Here is an 18,804-nt window from a genome sequence, read left to right on the forward strand (position 1 = left end):
GCTGACGCTCTGCCTAATCATATGAGTCGTACCAACGTGTTCGATGTCGCAGGTGGCTCCGACGCAGCGCCATCCAGGACCTGAACACCGACATCAGCAGCGACAAATCGCTCTGAATTCTCCACGTCGTGAGTACCTGACCCTTGTCGCCACCGGAAGAGGCTCGACATTGGCAGGGCTAGGTGGGGGCTGCTTGCCCTTCTCCCACTGCATGGTGGACTGGACCCTAGAATGACACGCTAAGGTGTTTTCTCCGTCATCATGGGCTTCAGAGCGAAGGCGGGACATGAAAATGCGCACCGGCTTGCTCTTTTCTGAGCACCTGATACCCTCTTTCTCGTATGTGTCTGTGCAGTACTGCGACACGGAGACTTACGAAGCGGCCCGAAGGACACAGAGGAATAAAAAACGAAAAATTGAGTTCGTGATAATGGTGTAAAAACGACCCTTTTCTGCTCATCTTCTTTTTTCGTTCTTTTCTTGTACCGCGGCAGGTGCACTTTGCCGGCCTTCGCCCCTCTGTGTTCTCCTCGTTAGAGAAATTCGTCTCTGCCGTTCTCTTTCGTTTTCCCTTTTTAATACCTTTTGATCTAGCGCCGTGTTTTTCCGCCTCATTACGTACTACACCGCGAAGGCTTCTCTTAGTTCGTAACACATTTTTTTTTCTTTTGCTCTTTTCTCTCTCTCGCTCCCAGGGACTCTTCTCTCGTATTCGTAGTTCCCTCTTTGTTGGCTTACGTTTAATGTACTCCTTTTCGATCTCTCCCCTTCTTTATATTTTTTAATGTGCTGTGTCCTGTTTTCATCTCTAATGACGCCGTTTACTCCACCATGGTATCATGGGGTGGACCACACGCTCTGTGTGGGGAGGCCAAGAGCCTGCAGCCCGGCCGCCGGGCACGGCTGCGGCCTCTTGGCGTCGGCGGACAGCGCTTGGCTGGCGCGGTGCCGAGGAGACGTGCGGCCATGATCGCGCTTGGACCAGCTCACGACGAGTCGCACCGACGGCTCACCACATATGCGCGCAGGCGCCCACCGCTTTTCTGCCTTTGCTGCCTTTGCTGCGTTGCGGTGGTGTGGAGCGTGATCGCGGCAACGGCCCGCTCTGCATGCACCGGAATCGCAGTGGGCTGGACGACGCCACACGGCGTTGGTTGTCCCGGTTTCTTAAAATAGCCGTATCGCAACGGAGGCAGGTGGAATGTGACTGTGCGCGTATATATGTTTTGATGTGGTCCTGGTAGAGCGATGCGAAAGGAAGAAAATAAACTGCTGCTCTCTGTTTTTTTTTTTTTCGAAACCTTATAGCAAATGCTGTTTGTGAGGTGAATAACGAAATACATGTGGCCGACTCATTGCCCCACGTGAGTGACACATTCCGGCTGACGCGACTGTAACGAAAATAATTAGGTAGGCGCTAGCTCTAAAGAAAGTAAAAGGGATACCAAGAAAAAAAGAAACTTGTTGGAGCTCTTCGGTGGTAGCGGCGATGAAATCGCCGGCGTACGGCAGTGTAATGTGCATCGCAATTCGTGGCATTAGATGCTTCCATACAAGCATTTGATATAAACGCGGGTATGTTGGTGGCGATTTATCTCTTTGATTTCTTTTTCTTTCCTGTCTTTTGCACTGCCATGCAGAGCTGGGTAAACGAGGCGACGTGGCATCCTTGTGTGTCTTCGGCGCGCTCTGTCGTGTCACAGTCTCTCAGAGTACCCTGGAACGTGTTGCCAGTGAAGCCGCTGCTTTCCGCTCGCTGTGGCTGCCGCTCTTTTCTCCTTGCCCCTTATTTATTGGCCGTTTTTTTTTTTTGCTGCCAAATCTTTATTTTTCCCATCTTTTTTAATCGCTCTCTTTTCACTTTGCTCTGAGCTGCTACACCGAGGTTCCTTTCCCGTTTCGAGGACCACTTACTTGTGCAGCTCTTGGTTTAGAGCGCGCGTGTGCAAGAGGCCTGGTATGTGTGGTTTGCATGGGCTGGCGGAAGTGTGGCAGCATCGATTCTTCCGTGTACGCGTGCCTACTTTTCTGTTTTTTTTTTTCTTTTTTCTGCTCGGTGTCTCCCCTCTCCACCACTTTTCTTTTTTCCATTTCACTAGGCGCCCATTCTTTTTTGTTGTTCTTCATCCTCTACCTCATACGGCAAAGTCCATGATACTCCTCCAAGGTACACAATATACACCCATTGTGTGGATATTTTTTCGCCGGCTTTTCTCCGTCTGATTTTGTTTGTCACAGTTTCTTTTCCCTTTTTTTATGCGTACTTGTTTGCTACTCTTTTTTTTTGTTTTCGAACTGTAATGTTAATGTGATCTCCTCTCTTCCCTTTTTCTTTGTGTGTTTATTACCTTCTTGTAGCGGGCAGTCTTTGGTGTGCCTTTTTCTCTTCTTGTTTTAGTCGTGCATCCGCTTTTCTCCCCGCTTACTTTTCCCGTGCTGCTGTACTCATGCGACAGAGTTGTGTGCGTGTGTTTCTCTCGTTTTCTTTCGATGCTGTTACTTATTATTTCTCAGTTACCTTCCCTCGTCTTCCGAACACACACGCACACTTTCGCAGTACTCTTGCTTTCGGTGCCCCTTGTACTTTTTCGCTGTTTTGCGCTCCCCTCAATTTTTTTTCTTTTTGGCGGCCGTGACTCCCTCTTGTCTCCATGTTCGCAAAGAAGACCAAAAGTGGCCTGGCGCTCTCTTGTGCTCTCTTTTTTCTCACTCTGTCATACTCCGTCTTTCCGTTTGCCATTCAACTCTCTCCCCTCTGACTGTCCCTCTTATATCAAAGGCGCCCCCAACACGGAAGTTACGCGACTCACTTTCAGGTGACTATGTTTAAAGTCCCCACTACACTTTTCCTTTTTGAAAGACGAGAGAGGGGTCTTCGAAAAAGGTTGACGGCTCACCTCCGCTGGGCTTCAGTCTTCATATACTAGAACAAGCAAGGCAGAGGTGTGCTGCCCATCCCTCCCCTCCTCTGCGTCCTTCTCGCCATCTCTTTTTGTGCCTTTGTTTCTTGGCTGATGTCTTGGCGCTTTGGCTTTTTTTACGCTTCCGCGGTGTCGTCGTGACTTCTGCCCGTGCTTTCAGCGCTTCATCTCTCGCGTGGACCCACGAACGGGCTGTTGTTCTCGCTTGCCCTCTTTGAGGTTCTCGCGAGCGATTATCTCCTAAAGTGCCCACGCGCATGCAAGCTAACGAAAAGAAAATCGCGCAACATCAAAATGACGCAGTGGTAGTGTGTCGCCACCGTTACCTACACCCCCTTCCCCCATCGGCGGGGCAAAATCTCTTCTATAGCAATATAAGCCTCTTTTTGACTAGTTGGTCCCGGTGTGACTGCGCCACAGCAGGGGGGGGGTCGACCACTTCGAAAGGCGCGGCGAAAATCTCTGGATTTTGTAACGCCGGCCTTTCCACTTCCATGACAGTTTCTTTCTCTCACGCCACTATCTGCCGCTCGGCTTGTCCATCTCTCTCCAATCACATACTTCTCTTTACCGCGCATTCGCGCTACGGTGTGTCCGCGTGAAAGCGTGTCTCTCTCTCTTCTCTCTCGGCACACATCTGCACCCGAACAGGTCGACGCATGCACACGCGCACACACCCACACACACACACACATCGTGCACTTGCCGGTATTCTTTGCAGTGGACTCTGCCTGCTCGCCATCTCGCCAGTCTTGGTGCCCGCTGTTGCCCCCTTTTGTCACCCGCTGTGAGTCTCCCAACACCGCCGCTGCCTTGGACTATTTGCGCGTGTGCTTTTGGGGTTGCATGGGCGTATGTAGACATGTCTAAAGGGTTCGAGGTTTATCCACTGACGGGGTCGCACAAGGAGGTGGTCATCAATGAGGCTCTAATTCGTAGCGCCATATCATTCAAGCCGTCGTTAACGACTGAGGATGATCGTGTTCGCGTCGTTGGTAACCAGGAAAAGGCGCTTAGTGAGGAGAAGGTGCGGAAGGAGGCGGCTGGCATCGCGTTGGAGGACGTTCAGACGCTTCTTCTCTCCTTTCGTGGCATTAAGCGTCTCGAAAACCTGAGCTGCCTGCGCTCCCTGACAAAACTGCACCTGGACAACAACCGAATCCGTTGTATCGAGAACCTCGAAAGCCTCGTGCACCTTGAGTGGCTGGATTTGAGCTACAACGCCATCGAAGTGATCGATGGGTTGCAAGCGCTACAGCATCTCAACTGCTTGTCTCTCTACGCTAATAAGATTACGGCCGTAGATGGGCTCACGTGCCTACCAGAGCTGAACACACTTAGTCTCGGTCGCAACCCGCTGGAGAACATGGATGAGACCGTGCATTATCTGCACCACCTGCCACGCCTACAGGTGCTGACGCTGAAGGAGTGCCCGTTAGCTGCTTTGCCGAACTACCGATCTCGAGTACTTGCGTTTGTGCGTGGGCTGAAGTTCTTTGATGGGCACCTCGTGAGGCAAGATGAGGCTGCGAAAGCGCGCGAGGCATTTCGCGAGAATTTGCTTACGGTGGACGAGGAAGACGAAGCCCGCGCCGCAGCGGCGAAGTTGCAGGCGGATCAAGAGATCATCGCATCATCTTATCAGCAGTACAACTGCCCGAATGAAGTGATGCTCTTTGACGAGCTACTCCACCTCGACCCTGAAGGTCGCCACATGGAGGCCATCCTCCGAAGCGATGCGGTGTTCCCGGTTGCAAAGGAGCCACTGGACAGGTATCAGACCGAGTTCAACGAGCAAGTGAGGCAGCTCACCGCTGCCATGAAGGATATCCGCGAACGCCGCGACGCGGATGACGCGACCTATCGCGAGGCCGTCGCCTACACGCTGCGCCAAAGCGCTGCTTCTTCGCTGGCCGCCATGCAGCGTTTCGAGGCGCTCGCGAAGAGGCACATTGTCAAAGGCGTCGCCCAGCAGGTGCCGGGCTCGGCGAAGCGGCTTCCCTGTCAAACGACCAGGTCTCTGCACGCAGCGCTGGGCAAGCTGAAGAAAGATCTTTTAGAAGAAGAGGCTCATCATTACGACGTGCTCGAAGTTCTGCACAACAACACCATCGCCAAGTGGAAGTCACATTCGGTAGAAGTAGTGCTCCAGAGCTCTTTTGAAGCGCTGCTTCGCCTCGAGACGGACTTTCAGTTGACGGTGAGGCACATCTTCGATGCTGTCTTTGAGGAGCGGCGCAAAGGCGACAATGCGGAGCGGGCGTTTCGCTATGTGGGCCAGGACGATGCCATGCTTGCTTTTCTCGATAACAAGGAGGAGTATCAGCGCACCGTGAACGAGTGGTATGAGCTTCGACGCAAGCGTGTCGAAGAGCTTGAAATGCACCACCTCAAGGCCGAGGAAACCTTGCTGAGCGCACGCACAAACTCTATTTTAGCCGCAGAGCAAGACCGCCACCGACGGCGCCTGCATGAGGTGTGCCAATACGTGGAGGAGATGTCGAAGATGATAGACGGGTGTGATCATTGAGGGTGTGGCGCGTCGTTTTGCTGCTTTCATCCACCACCGCGCAGAGGCACGCTGTCCTTTTTTCACTCACACCAGATAAATGCCGACTTTTAGTCTATGCTTTGCACTTGTGTCACTGATGGCTATCCGGCACTCGGCAGATGTACCATCACGTCTTTTTGTGTGCACCTTCTTCGTGGGTATCTGTTCTCGCACTTCTTCCCGTTTATGAGCCTGTGGCTTCAGTCTTTTTTTTTTCTTGGCTGCCTGACCACTGCTTTCGTTTCTCTCGATTTGTGAGATGTACATTAGATTGTGCGTGTTTCTTCCCTTCGCCCGCGGGTTCGTGTTGTGTGCCCGTGTGCAGCGAGCTAATGTGGCACGTTGAGAAACGAGTTCCACACAAATCGAATGAAGAGCGACGGACGGAATCGATATGGTGCGGAAAACCGTAGGGGAGGGTGGACCTCCTCCCCTCTGTATGCCCCATCATCTCACCTTCTAGCTTTTCCATGAGGGCTTATGGTTCTCTTCTCGACCCTTGGTCGCTCCGTCACCAGCCCGTGGTCCCCCTCCCCCCTCTGTCAGCGCGGTGCCTTGCCATGCCTTGAAGGCTCAGCAGCGCGGTCATCTAGCGCTTTGGCGCCCGAGCAGCTGAACTGCTCACCTGGGTCGTTTTCATGTCACCTCTCTCACTTTAACCCTCCCCTGCTTGCATCTTTTTCCCCTGCCCTTCTCCCTGTGCCTTGATCTTTCGCTCCACTTGTACGCGATACATTATTCACTGCTCTGCTTTTGCTCTTCTCTTTTTTTTTTACTGCGTCAACACAACAACAGAATTCAGCGTAGTAGTAGCGACGCAACCATGGGGGCTTTCATGTACTTGAACGAGCTGTGGAAGAAGAAGTCTTCTGATGTGATGCGCTTTATCCAGCGTATCCGCTCGTGGGAGTTCCGTCACCAGCACACGGTGGTGCGCCTGCGCCGCCCCACGCGCCCGGAGAAGGCCCGCATGCTTGGCTACAAGACGAAGCAGGGCTTCTGCGTGTTCCGCGTGCGCGTGCGCCGTGGTGGCCGAAAACGCCCGGTCCACAAGGGTATCACGTACGGTAAGCCGAAGACCAGCGGTGTGCTCGGCATGAAGCTCAACAAGAACAACCAGGCCGTTGCGGAGCAGCGTCTGGGCAAGCGCTTCGGCAACCTGCGCGTGCTGAACTCGTACTGGGTGAACATGGACTCCACGTTCAAATGGTACGAGGTCATCGCCGTTGACCCGATGTGCAAGACCATCCGCCGCGACCCCCGCATCAACTGGATCGTCAACTCCGTGCATAAGCACCGCGAGCAGCGCGGTCTGACCTCTGCTGGTCGCAAGCACCGTGGTCTGCGCCACAAGGGTCACAAGGCCTCCAAGCTGCGCCCGTCGTACCGCGCTGCGTGGCGCCGCAACAACCGCATCGTGTTCCTGCGCAAGCGTTGATTCGCTTCGCGGTGCCGGCCATTGGCGTACTCTCGCTTTTTCTTATTTTGCCTTTCCTTTTCATTTCATGAAGAAACAAACTGCAAACGAATCGGACAGCGGCACGACCTGCACTCGCCGCTTACTAGACTATCAGCAGCACAGCTCCGGGGAAGGATTCTCTCTGCCACAGAGAACAATCTCTTGGTTTTCTTCCCTTACCTCACCGCAACTTAACCGTTGGTGCCGTCTTCTCGCTTGTGTGTGCGTGTAAGTGTGCTCTTGCCACTGCTCCCGCACAGCCTGCCTGATTCTGCGCTGCGGGCGAAATGAAGCCGAGGGTCTTCGACCCAGCCTCGTGCCACGTCCGTTGCATCTGCTCGCTTGTAAGATGGCTGTTGATCGCCTCCTCCTCCCCATTTCTTCATTTGATTGGCTTCTGGGGCACTGTTCAGCTCCCTTCACACATACCGGAACTCAACCAGGTATCCGTCGACACCGCTCGCCATCGTGCGCGTTCACCGGCCGCACGGCGCCTCAGTCAGCCTTCTTTGCCACTCACTCGATCACCACAGACAGAGTGCAGGGTGTCGTGTCGCACAGGACTACCTCGCGGATCGTGTCTTGCGACTTTGGTTGCGCTCACACCTTCTCGTCTTCTTCGTTCTCTCGCGAGGAGCTGCAAATCGTGGTTTCTACGCCTTTTTCTCTTTCCCGGTTTGACAGCGTCTCGGCGTGTGCTGCTGTTATCCCAGTCCAGGGCTCTCTTCCACACCTCTTCGGAAGAGTCTTGTCAACGTTGACGGTGCCACGTAGGAAGTAGGCTTGAGGCTTTTCGCGCTTCTTTTTGTCCTAGCCAGAAGAAGCCGCAATGCCTGTGGAAGCTGAAGTGCTCCCGACGCCGACGCGTCTGCCGCCAGATGACGCGATGCACGTGGTAGGAAGCCTCATCCGGTACATTCTCATCATCGTAATCGTCGTCTTCGGCATCATTCCTGCCCTGTGTGGGACCGTGTTCCCCCCCTTCTCAGCGTTGTGGAGCATCCTGAAGGCTGTGTCGCCGTATGCGTGGGCCTCGATGGGCACCGGCATCGGCATTGCGCTTTCCATTCTCGGCGCCGCATGGGGCATCCTAACAAGTGGTGCATCGATCAGCGGTGCGGCTATCCGGGCCCCAGAAATCCGGAGCAAGAACCTCATCTCCATCATTTTTTGCGAGGCCGTGGCTATCTACGGTGTCATCCTCTCCATCATCATGATGGGAAAGATTCAGGCGAGCAGTTCTTCTGTCGGTAGCGGCGGCGTCTACAGGTACGAGACCATCGTTGGCGGCTACACCCTCTTCGCTGCCGGGATCGCCGTGGGCATCGGCAACATGGCATGCGGTATCGCGGTTGGCATTGTTGGCAGTAGTTGTGCTATTGCTGATGCGCACAGCAGCAGCTTGTTTGTGAAGGTGCTCGTGATCGAGATTTTCGCCTCGGCGCTCGGTATCTTTGCGGTCATTACGGGCATTCTGATGGCGCAAAAGGTTCAAATGAAGTAGCCCGACCGCCGGGGAGCCGAAGAAAAAGTAAAGAGCACTTATGCAGCTAGAGGGTGATGAGCGGTGGTGGTGGTGGTGGCGGTGGTGGTGGTGGGGAGAGCGACGCTCCTGGTCACGCACAGGAAATCTCAGGGGAGAGGGAGACGTGCATGGGATCCCCCTCTCATTCTGTCCTCAGGACCACTAACAGCACCGTCAGGCTTGCCGTGTTTCGTTCGCTTACCTTTAAGCTCCCAAGCGATTGAAGCGTCCTTCCGTTTACCGATCGTTTTGTTTTTCTGTGTTTCATGTTCTCTTGCTTTGCCGTTGGAGGGGTCTTGTCTCTGAACACGGTAGATGCGCGCGCGAGATGCGCAGCACCTCTACTACTCGTCGTGCCTCGCTCTGCATCTTTCTGAGAGATGAACGAACCTGTCGATAAGCGTGCAGGGGGTTGGTGGATTAACATCCATTTTGTTATGTGACGGCGTCGGCGCTCGCCAAGGTGGCGTGTGTCGAGCGCTGATGTCTTGTTTGCGGTGATCAACCAACGGAAAAGGAAAGGTGAATAATAAGAGTCGACAATGCAGCGCGATGGTGGATAGCCGGCAGCAACACAAGCGCTGCTTGTATGATGACACCCTCGCTAGCCCGTTGCGGCGTGGACAGATCAGCCCTGCTGTCTCTCCCACGCAGCTCGAAGCTTCTGCACAGCTGGGCTGGCCTCTGGGCTCTGTCGAGAGAAAGCGAAGGAAAGAAAGTGACATACATACTAGAGATACCTGCGCGCGCCACAGCTGCGCTCGTGCTTCTGGAGCAACGCTTTTCCTCTGGATCTCCTGCGATGGCTACGCTGGGGTTCTCTCAGGTGGCCCACCGCCGCAGCGCCTCCTCGGAAGTGCACGCGCGCTTCCCGTCTGCCCCTTCCACTTGTCTTTTCCTCTTTTGCCATATGGCTGTGGGACCTTGTGCCGGTGACAGCGAGCATCTCACCTCCCAGGTTGATAGAGCTCTGTAGGGCAACAAATCGTTGGGATACCCGAGGAGGCTCAACGGCGGCAGATGACTGCGTCACACTTGGTACTGCAGCGGTACACTGACCTGATCAATAGTGGCGATCTCGATGCCGCATTCAACTATCTCTCCGAGGACATCATCTACGTCACGTGGCTTGGCGTGGTCGAAGGGAAGGACAATGTCGTAACGTTTTTGCGAGATAACATACGCTTCCTGCACTTCACCAAGAGCTTTAATCGCTGGAGGCAAGTACAACATTGCCTGGACGCGGACCTGAGCCGGCGCTTCGACGACTCAGGTGTCGGCGACTCGAACCTCTTCGACCGTGACGGGTACGACCCGCAGGGGTATGCGAGCTTTGAGCGAGATGGCATGATCGCCAATGTAGTGAAGTACTCCATGCAGAAAACGCGCGTGAAGGAAACAGTGGTGATTCGCGACAACAAGGTGGTTTTAGTGACCTTGATGGAGCAGCTGTGACAGGCGGGGAAGCGGGTACTAGGCTGGCGGTACAGAGAAGAAGGAGGCGCATTGTCGTGTGTCGTTCCGGTTGTGCAAGGCTCGCGCCATCGCGCGTTGGTGGGTGCTAGCGAGAAAGGTGAGATGATGCCTTCGAAGGGCACCGATGCGGACTTGCCATGCCCATTGTCGTCGATGTTGCCGGAAAAGTCGTGCAGCAACCACTGTCACTGTTTTTTTTTTCCTTTGTGCACGCTCCACTTGCTCCTTTTTCACCTTTGAACATGGAGCGGCATTATCTACCTTTCTCTTCCACCCCTCTTAGCTGCTAGCCCTTGACCGGCTGATGGCGTGTGCATTGTCTGCTGTGTGTTCGTGTGCGTGTGTGTTTATGGGGGTGAGCGGGGCGTATGCAGATCGTGTTGCGGGCTCGTCATCACATGGCCGTGCCGTGCGGCAACCAGCGACAATGAAAACGTTTTAAATAAATTTTCTATTGCATGTCTGCGGAAGTATGCCGTGACAAGTCTGCTGCGACAAAAAAAAAGCTACAACGCCTTCGTGACTTGCTTCAGAGCTTTTCGTCGACGTGCGTGTTTGCAGAGTCGATGCTGCAGCGCGGCGGATCCTCTCTTGATGTGCTGGGCATCGCCGTAGCCGCGTGCTATGGGACACATGCTTCTCTTCCTTCATCCCTGCGCTGCCCCACATTTACGTCTTCGTTGTGGCCCCTTTCGCTCTCATCCCACGGTCTCATTCGTGTGTGTGTAAATGTGTGCACGCGCGACTATCGGTGCCCCTTGAACTGTGTGGGACTCTCCGTACTCTCTTCGTGTCTCTCCCGCCGTCGTCACCACGCCTAGGGACACTTCAAGAGAGTCTTTTCCTACTGTTCACACTGTTCCTCTTCCTTTCGGAAAACAAAGTCGAACTGAACCGCGCCGACTCTGAACCACCGCAACCCTAGGTAACAGAGTTGCCAGTGGTGCAGCAATCCATACGCTTTTTTTTTCCTGCATTGCTCTTTGCAGTGCATCTCCGAGAGTTGATTTACCCCATCCCGGACACGAGAGCGCATACCTGACGATGAAGGCCATAAAAGCCGCTCGCGAGCGCGAGATCGAGGCGAACATCGCCCTCCGGGAGCGCGAGATCGCCGCGCTGGAGCAAGAGAAGACCGAGCTGCAGTCCTTCATGACCAGGGCGAACCCGAAAATGCGCGAGGACCCGCTGCTTGCTTCTTTTCCTGTGCTCAACTACTGCGGCAGGAAGCCGCGCCAAACAATTCAGAATGTTTCCGTGGAGCAGTATGGGAACATAATGGTTCAGCTAGAGATCGCGAAGAAAGCAATCGATGCACAGAACCACAAGGACCGCGTCGAAGTTCAAGAGCTGAGCCGCCTCATTCGTGAGCAGGAGAAACAGCAGAAGACGCTTACGCAAAAGGCGAGGAGGCTCGGTGAGGACGCGGGCATTGACATCAAGTATTTCACAGAGCGCCGGCGTGGTGGGATGATGAAGATGCAGGACTACAAGACTGAGGTCTCTGTTGCTGAGCTGGAGGCGCGCACGCGCCTTGTGGACCACGAGGTCAAGGTAGCCAGGTTGCTTGCTGAAAAGAAGGGCGCCGCCATCCTCGCGCTCACGAAGCTCGTGGAGAAGCGCCGCTCCACCATTGATGACATCGATTCCTTGTACAACGAAATCCGCATTGTAGATCGCGACACAACCGTCGCGAGCGAGGAGCTGGCCCGGGTGAATGCTGACATCCAGGATGCGGACGCCTGGCTTGAGGCGCGGCCGAACCCGGCCGACTCGGTGGCGCGCAAGGTCATTGAGGAGGACTCCGCCACACTCAGGGAAGAGAAGGAGCAAACGGTGAATGAGCAGCGCGTCCCACAGGAACGCGTCATCAAGGCGCAGGACTACCGCATCGCGCAGCTGGAGAAGCGGGCGAAAATTGTCGAAAAAGCTATCAAGAACAACGGCCTCTCTCGCGAGGTCGACAAAATTGTGGCGCACGGCTGGTCGCAGCGGGAGGTGGAGGTGCCGGAGGACCAGGAGGAGCTGTACGACATTGAGAAAATCATCCCGGCCCAGGAGAAGGTCCATCCTGGCATCTACAACTTGCTGCTCACGGAGAAGGAGAAGACGGCGCGCATTGTCAGCATTCTCACCATCACCGCCAAGGAGAAGGAGGAGCTCATCGCTGCCCTCACAACCCGACTAGAAAAGTTGGCAGCGGAGTGCACCGCGGCGATACAGGAACTGGACAACTACGCATCGGGGATGGTGTTTTCCGAGGAGCAGCAGCGTGTGCAGGCACTCAAGTGGGTGCGCGAGCAACGCCGGCGCTGCGCCAAGCTCTTCTATCAGAAATCACTCCTTGAGAGCGCCCTGGAGGAGGATGGTTAGTGGCACTTTTGTATCACCCGTTAGCGGAGTGAGTCCACCCGATGCTTTCGTTATCGTCCTTGACATTGCACGTTTCCTGCCTCCACGGCAGCCACCATGGGCAGGCACAGAACCGCACCGCACGTGCGCTCGCTGCGCACACCCAGTTTCTCCTCCGTTGTACCAGCGTTTTTTTTTTCCTTCACTTTGTTCAGCATCTCTTTTTTTCTTGGCCGACCCGGATAGCTGCTGCGGCGCTGTGCAGGTGGAGAGCGATATTTCCGTTAGTAGCTCTTCGCAGAGGACTGCCGCGTTCCTATGGTTCCCGTGAGCATTCTGCTGGACTCGACAGCGGAGCGGTAGTTGCGCGTGTGTGTGTATGTGCATTCGTGTCGTACAGGGTGGAGATGTGGATGCCCGCTTTTCATCTCGCTTTTGCCGCTCATCCCCTTCCCATCTCACCTCCTTTGAACGCCCGACATAGTCGATTCGCACAAACGAAGCAGCACAAAGGAGTACATAAACGCCGCGGTCGCGGTTCAAACAAGGGCGACGCTCTCGTCCTCCACTTGTGTATCTGGAGTTTCGGTCTCCTTTCGAGCTGTTTTCCATCATCAGACGTTGTTGTTATTAGTTTTGTTGTTATGATGGCGTGTTGGTCGATTTGGTCGACTTCTTCCGGCGTCTCTCTCTCTTGTCTTTCCTCTTCCTTTCCCAACTTTGTACCGTTTCTCTTCTCTGGCTTTTTGTGGGGTGCTCGCCACGCCCCTCTTTTTTCTTCTCTCGCGTTACTCGTCTGGTTGGTGTCTGAGTACGAAAACTCAGCCTCACTCAACGCACGTGGATGAATGACAGCATCACGCGCGTGTGTGACGGCGGTGTGTGGTATAACTTCCCTCTCGTTCACAAACGCACGCGGACGTGAAGGCTGCCCCCATCTCCCATCCCATGCCCTCTACCCGGCGACGAGAGCTGCCGCAAATGGTGGCATTGCTCGTCGCGATGATCGACTGACCATTGTGTGCGGCAGCCTTGAAACTGGGCATTCGTGATGGCGTGATCTATCGCGGCAGGGAAACGGCCACGCTTCTACAATATCTGCCATGCATACGCTTTTACCTCTTCACAGCGAATCCTCTCACCTTGTCTCCCCTTTCCCGAACGTCGTCCCTCTCCACCCCTTCGCACATCTTTCACTGGTGCAGTGAATTATTTTGTTTCATTTATCATATTTGCTCCTCTTTGGGCGAACGCCGGGGCACGCGCTTTTACGTTCTATTCACCGACCCAGACGACCACACAGCGTGCGATCAGCCATCTCGTGTGCGCGCCTGTGCTCACCTGTGCCTTCTTGCGCACCCACCATCGACCTTTGGCACACACCCGTTTATTGCCCAGAGGCCGCAGAAGGTGCGCTGCTCTTTCCGTCGAGCGTACTCTTCTCCGCTTCTCTTTGTTGTCTCCACACTGCCCTTTCCCATTGGCACCTCTCTTCTCCGCGTTTCTCTAGCTGACCTCTGCAGTGCCATTATCCTCACCGTCATCGTCGCTCCCACGTTGACTAGAGAGCTGCTCCAGCTGTTCCTCTTTTCCTTTGGGGCTCACCCCTCCCCGCGAAAACCTCTCTCTTCCCCCGTCTCTCTTCTCGTTGCCCGCATTTGTCGCCGCAATCATGTCCAACAGCGTGTCCACCGACGCCGTCAGTATGGAGAGCACCATCAGCACTGACGGCGACATGCCTAGTATTCACCACGGCGTGGAGAAGGCGGTGTACATGATGTGGAACAACCAGTATAGCGAGGCTCTGGAGCTGTTGCGTGCAAAAAAGGATAAGAACCCACGCTATGCTCTCGAGTGGGCCAATGTCAGCCTTGTCAAGACCCTTATGAGCTCTACGAACGAGGATCGCGAAAGTTTGCTCGACCTGTTCAAGTCAGCAGATTCTCTGTCGACCTCGAGCAAGTACAACGACCCCATGTTTTCCGAAGACGACGAGGATGACGACAAGGAGGAGGACAAGACGCGCAAGCAGCTCAAAAAGGAAAAGAAAAAGAACAAGAAGGTCTTCAAGGCGCGCAAAAGGGATGCAACCAAGGGCGGCGAGTACTTTGACCAGACGTGGAAGCTCGAGTGTGATGTTGTCTATGCCGACGCACTCCTAATCCGCTCCATTGGCCAGCTGATGATGAACTCCTACCTTAAGGGTGGCATCAACCTCCGCAAGGCGTGGGGATGCTACTACTCCCTCATTCAGCAGGTGGAGCAAGACACCGAGAACAGGATTCCGTACGAGTTGAAGATGTGCATCAAGTACGGCACCGGCACTTTCTACGCCTTTCTGGCGCTCGTGCCGGCGAACCTGATGAAGGTGCTGAGCATAATCGGCTTCATTTCTGACCGTGACCTCGGCGAGCAGTACCTGACAGAGGTCTTCGAGAGCAACACGATCCGCTCCCCGTTTGCCGCCCTGGTTCTATGCACGCTATATCTTTTCCTCCCGACCGGCCTTGGGAACGTCGATGTAACCTTGTCGCGCGCGCGCCGCGTCCTGGAGACGATGAACGCGCGCTACCCAAACAACACATACTTCAACGGCTACGCGAACTTCTACTTCCGCAAGAAGGGTGAGGTGGGGCCGGCGGTGCGCTCCATCACACTAGCTGCCGAGAACGCCGAAAAGGCCGGTCTTGTGCCGCTGCTCATCAAGTACCTCTACGCCGACACTCTCTTCATGAACCAGCAGTGGGCCGAGGCACTAGAGCACTATCGCAGGATCCTTGATCACCTAGCAAAGACAAAAGAGAAGTTCGCCTACACTGGACAGGTCGTGCTGTCCGTGGCGGCGTGCTACGTAATGCTAGACAACGACAAGGAGGCTCTGGTCTGGTTCAAGAAGGTCGAGTCCATGTACAACCCCAAATCCAAAAGCGACTCCAACTCGCCGCGCTTCGCGAGCCGTGTCATCGCGAATCCACGCCTACTGCCGCTCTCGGGTGTGTACATGCTCTACATCAACCGTGACCTGGCGCACATGAACAAGGAGCAAGGCCTCCGCGTTCTCGCCGAGCTGAAACGTGTGACGAAGGGCAAGGATTTGAGCGGGCCAGAGGCGGAGAACATGTATAACCTCTTCGTTGGCGTCATTGAGAAGGGCAGCGAGAACACCGATGCTGCATTGGCGTACATGAAAAAAATTTTCGACAACGAAAAGAAGATCCCGAGCGATTCGATGATCCTGCCCTTTACGTACTACGAGACAGGGGAGATGGAGTACCGTCGTGGCAATATAGAAAGAGCAAAGGAGTTGTTCGACAAAGGCAGCAAGATCAAAGGCGACGGCAACGAAACACTGTCTAACAGGTACAACATCGCTATGAAGCAGCTGCGCCGTGCAATGGAGGACCGTGAAGTGAAGTAGTGGCGATGCCCGCACAGCAGCGCCTGCGGGTAGGAGAACGAGCAAACAACAATGGGGTGCGAATCTTTCCTTGTCGCAGTTCCCGTTGTTTATTGACACTATAGTGGGCCTCTCTGCCCGTGTTTGTGTTCGTTCGCGTGTGCATTGGCTCTTCTTTCTTCTTTTGTTTTTGCCGGGCTGGTTTTTCGATCTGCATTTTTTTTTCGTCTGTGTGCCCGTTTTCTTCTGCTCTCGCTGGGTCGCCTCCCCGCATCTCTCCTCCTTTGCTGTTCTTCATTTTTCTTGCTGACTTGTCCACGACACCATCCTCATCACTCAGCATCGATGCAGAGGTAATTGTGATTGTCTGCATCAGAGTCCCTCTTCACCTGTTGCTTGCTGCCAAATAAGACCTGTCGCAGCGGCGCGAAAGGGTGCTTTGCCGAGGGTGCTGTCTACTTTCTTGCCCTCGCAGGTGAAAGGAGACACGCATCGACGTTGCAACCCCAAACTTACTCTCGTCTTTTCTTCTGAAGCTGCTGGCATTCCCGCATGGACGGAAGCTCTGGGTTGCGAACACCCTCTACTCTACAGATATCTCGCACCGAGGCGTTTCTATGTGGCACTCGTGAGCTCGTACACCTCAGCGTCTCCATTTGTACGCGTGCGCTCGTTCAAGTAGGTGTTCTGAAAGAGTGGCAGAGAGTATCTGCGAATCAGACAGAGAGGGGCCCGGTGTGGAAAGAAAGCGCGCACTTAACAGCAGCATCCAACACATTTAGCATCGGCACTCCGTGGCGGTTTTCGTTTTCCCTGTACGCAGAGCATCACACATCAGCTGAAGAAGTAGTTTTTTCCCCTTCTGCTGCTGCTCTCCGCGGCTCTTGATGACGCCGTTTACTCCACCATGGTATCAGGGCGTGGAGCCCAGGCTCTGTGTGGGGAGGCCAAGAGCCTGCAGCCCGGCCGCCGGGCACGGCTGCGGCCTCTTGGCGTCGGCGGACAGCGCTTGGCTGGCGCGGTGCCGAGGAGACGTGCGGCCATGATCGCGCTTGGACCAGCTCACGACGAGTCGCACCGACGGCTCACCACATATGCGCGCAGGCGCCCACCGCTTTTCTGCCTTTGCTGCCTTTGCTGCGTTGCGGTGGTGTGGAGCGTGATCGCGGCAACGGCCCGCTCTGCATGCACCGGAATCGCAGTGGGCTGGACGACGCCACACGGCGTTGGTTGTCCCGTCTCCCCGACGAGTCCTCGCTGCAAGTGTGTACGCTGCAGGAGACTCACTTCTCCCCTGCAGGCCTGGAAGGCGCTTGGTCTGCACGGCGTTCAGTCTTCTCGGTGCAGCAAGAGAGAGGGAGGGAGCACGAGTGTGGCCTCTTTGCGCTCGTGCAAGAGGGCATGCGGGCAGGTGCGGGCCCTCCCCCTGTTTTCCAGCACGAGGGTGCCGCCGTGATGGTGTGGCTTTGCGGCGTTGCCTTCCCTCCCCTCTTCCTCCTAGTCCTCACAATGTGGGGAACGGACGCCGACTCGCACCACTTGCTGTAGGGCACGAAAGGACGATTCGACCGTGCCGGAGCCATTGTAAGCGACGGGCTCAGCGACAGCGACTTGACGGCGCGAGCAATGAAGACACCGACATGGCGCAGTGCAGACGGGGACACGGAGACGTCATCGTACGTCACCCTCGCCCTCAACTGCCTTCACGTACGGTTGCGGCACCGTCACAACGGCGCCTAGTGGCCACTGCGCGGTTCGATTCACTGTACCGCGCGCCATGGTTGACAAATCCGGTTCTCACGGACCGTGCGTGCCTCAACGGCGAAGAAGCGAGGACGCGCTAACCGCAGCAAGGGCAAAGGAGAGGCGGATGGCCCACGCCGTCATAGCCATCACAACGCCAGCGCGCATGCATCGTTTCCATGTATATCACTCAATGCGGAGGTGAAGCGCATGCCTAATGGCAACAACCACCTGAAAGGCTGTCCCCTCTCTTTTAGAAGCGCTTATTATAGACCGCTGTGGGGACGGAAACGGGTGCGATTTGAGGCACCTTTGGTGAAGGCACACTGTGCGACGCCCGAGCATTGCCCTCTCTCGACTATGCTCGCCGAAAAAAAAAGCTCCAACTAGCCGCCCTGAAGGAGAGATACTGTCCTGCGACAGCCTCGCTTTCCCCACCCTTCAGCGGCCCTCAATCATGGGCTCACATCAGATTCGGCCTGTCCATGTCCCCGTGCGTCCTGCACACGCTAGCAATGCTATAGGGTGACTTCCATCGGAGTGTGAGAGAGAGAGCAGGCCGACCCGTTGGTGACAGTGCACCAACAGAAACGGAGGCTACATCCGGCAGTACCCCTCTTCCGTGTCCCACCGAGACGCAGATCCACATCCCTCCGACCGTCCACGATGGGTGAGTTCGAGATGGCGCTCCGTGATTTGCACTGCGACGCCGCACCAGGCCTCCACGAAATGCGCTGCGAGAGTGTCAAGGCTCTCCAGGTGCACGGCGGGGTGGGTGGGGGGGATGCCCTGCGCACTAGTGGCGGGTGGTGCAGACGCTGGTAACAGCGGTGTGGCAGCACTTTGGCGGCCCTCACACGGACGTGCAGGCCTCGACGCCCTCGGAGCCCCGCACGCACACACCTCGCTTGTGCGCAGTGGCCGCGTGTTCCACAGCCCATCACTCCCCGGACAGGCTGCAGGCGGACTGTGCGGCACAGGCAGATATCATATATCAGGTGCGGCTGCAATGGTTTGTGATAATAACACATCTATAGGCACGGCGAGAAGGGGCTGCGGCCTCCTTGCTTGTTGCCACCGCGCTGAGTGTAAAGCAGTGGAGGTGGGGCTCGGCCTGCTGCGATAACAGCCGCATCGACCAAGAAACCGAAGAGCAGGTGTACCTGGTTGTTGCGGACTCGCTCTCCTTCGTCACGGCGCTCGGCACGGGCCCCACAAGAGCGGAAGGATGGCGTGCTGATGCGTGCCTGGGCCCCAATGCTGGTGCTGTTAGCCCGCCGCGTGGCGCCTCTCACTTCCGTTTGTGTGTGGTGATTGCGAATGGAGACACACCGACGACGCTGACAAGCATGCGAAGTCGGCAATGGCGGAGGGTCAGGC

General features: G+C 55.5%; 6 protein-coding genes across 6 annotated transcripts; all 6 read left to right on the top strand.

Annotated features, from left to right (window-relative positions):
* Positions 1-3,783: 3,783 nt before the first annotated feature.
* LDBPK_303700 (hypothetical protein, conserved) lies at positions 3,784-5,451 on the top strand (the record flags this gene model as incomplete). Its single annotated transcript, XM_003863033.1, has 1 exon — positions 3,784-5,451. One exon carries the CDS (start codon positions 3,784-3,786, stop codon positions 5,449-5,451), a length of 1,668 nt encoding a protein of 555 aa, XP_003863081.1.
* An 844-nt stretch (positions 5,452-6,295) lies between these two features.
* Positions 6,296-6,910, top strand: LDBPK_303710 (ribosomal protein L15, putative; the record flags this gene model as incomplete). The annotated part of the gene is made up of 1 exon (XM_003863034.1): positions 6,296-6,910. One exon carries the CDS (start codon positions 6,296-6,298, stop codon positions 6,908-6,910), a length of 615 nt encoding a protein of 204 aa, XP_003863082.1.
* An 850-nt stretch (positions 6,911-7,760) lies between these two features.
* LDBPK_303720 (V-type ATPase, C subunit, putative) lies at positions 7,761-8,435 on the top strand (the record flags this gene model as incomplete). The annotated part of the gene is made up of 1 exon (XM_003863035.1): positions 7,761-8,435. One exon carries the CDS (start codon positions 7,761-7,763, stop codon positions 8,433-8,435), a length of 675 nt encoding a protein of 224 aa, XP_003863083.1.
* Positions 8,436-9,476: 1,041 nt separating this feature from the next.
* Positions 9,477-9,911, top strand: LDBPK_303730 (hypothetical protein, conserved; the record flags this gene model as incomplete). The annotated part of the gene is made up of 1 exon (XM_003863036.1): positions 9,477-9,911. The coding sequence occupies one exon, from the start codon at positions 9,477-9,479 to the stop codon at positions 9,909-9,911; it is 435 nt and encodes a 144-aa protein (XP_003863084.1).
* A 1,065-nt stretch (positions 9,912-10,976) lies between these two features.
* On the top strand, positions 10,977-12,305 carry LDBPK_303740 (hypothetical protein, conserved; the record flags this gene model as incomplete). The annotated part of the gene is made up of 1 exon (XM_003863037.1): positions 10,977-12,305. One exon carries the CDS (start codon positions 10,977-10,979, stop codon positions 12,303-12,305), a length of 1,329 nt encoding a protein of 442 aa, XP_003863085.1.
* A 1,651-nt stretch (positions 12,306-13,956) lies between these two features.
* Positions 13,957-15,702, top strand: LDBPK_303750 (hypothetical protein, conserved; the record flags this gene model as incomplete). The annotated part of the gene is made up of 1 exon (XM_003863038.1): positions 13,957-15,702. One exon carries the CDS (start codon positions 13,957-13,959, stop codon positions 15,700-15,702), a length of 1,746 nt encoding a protein of 581 aa, XP_003863086.1.
* Between the last annotated feature and the right edge of the window lie 3,102 nt (positions 15,703-18,804).

The sequence above is a fragment of the Leishmania donovani genome, chromosome 30 (assembly GCF_000227135.1).
Source record: "Leishmania donovani BPK282A1 complete genome, chromosome 30".
Taxonomy (NCBI): domain Eukaryota; phylum Euglenozoa; class Kinetoplastea; order Trypanosomatida; family Trypanosomatidae; genus Leishmania; species Leishmania donovani.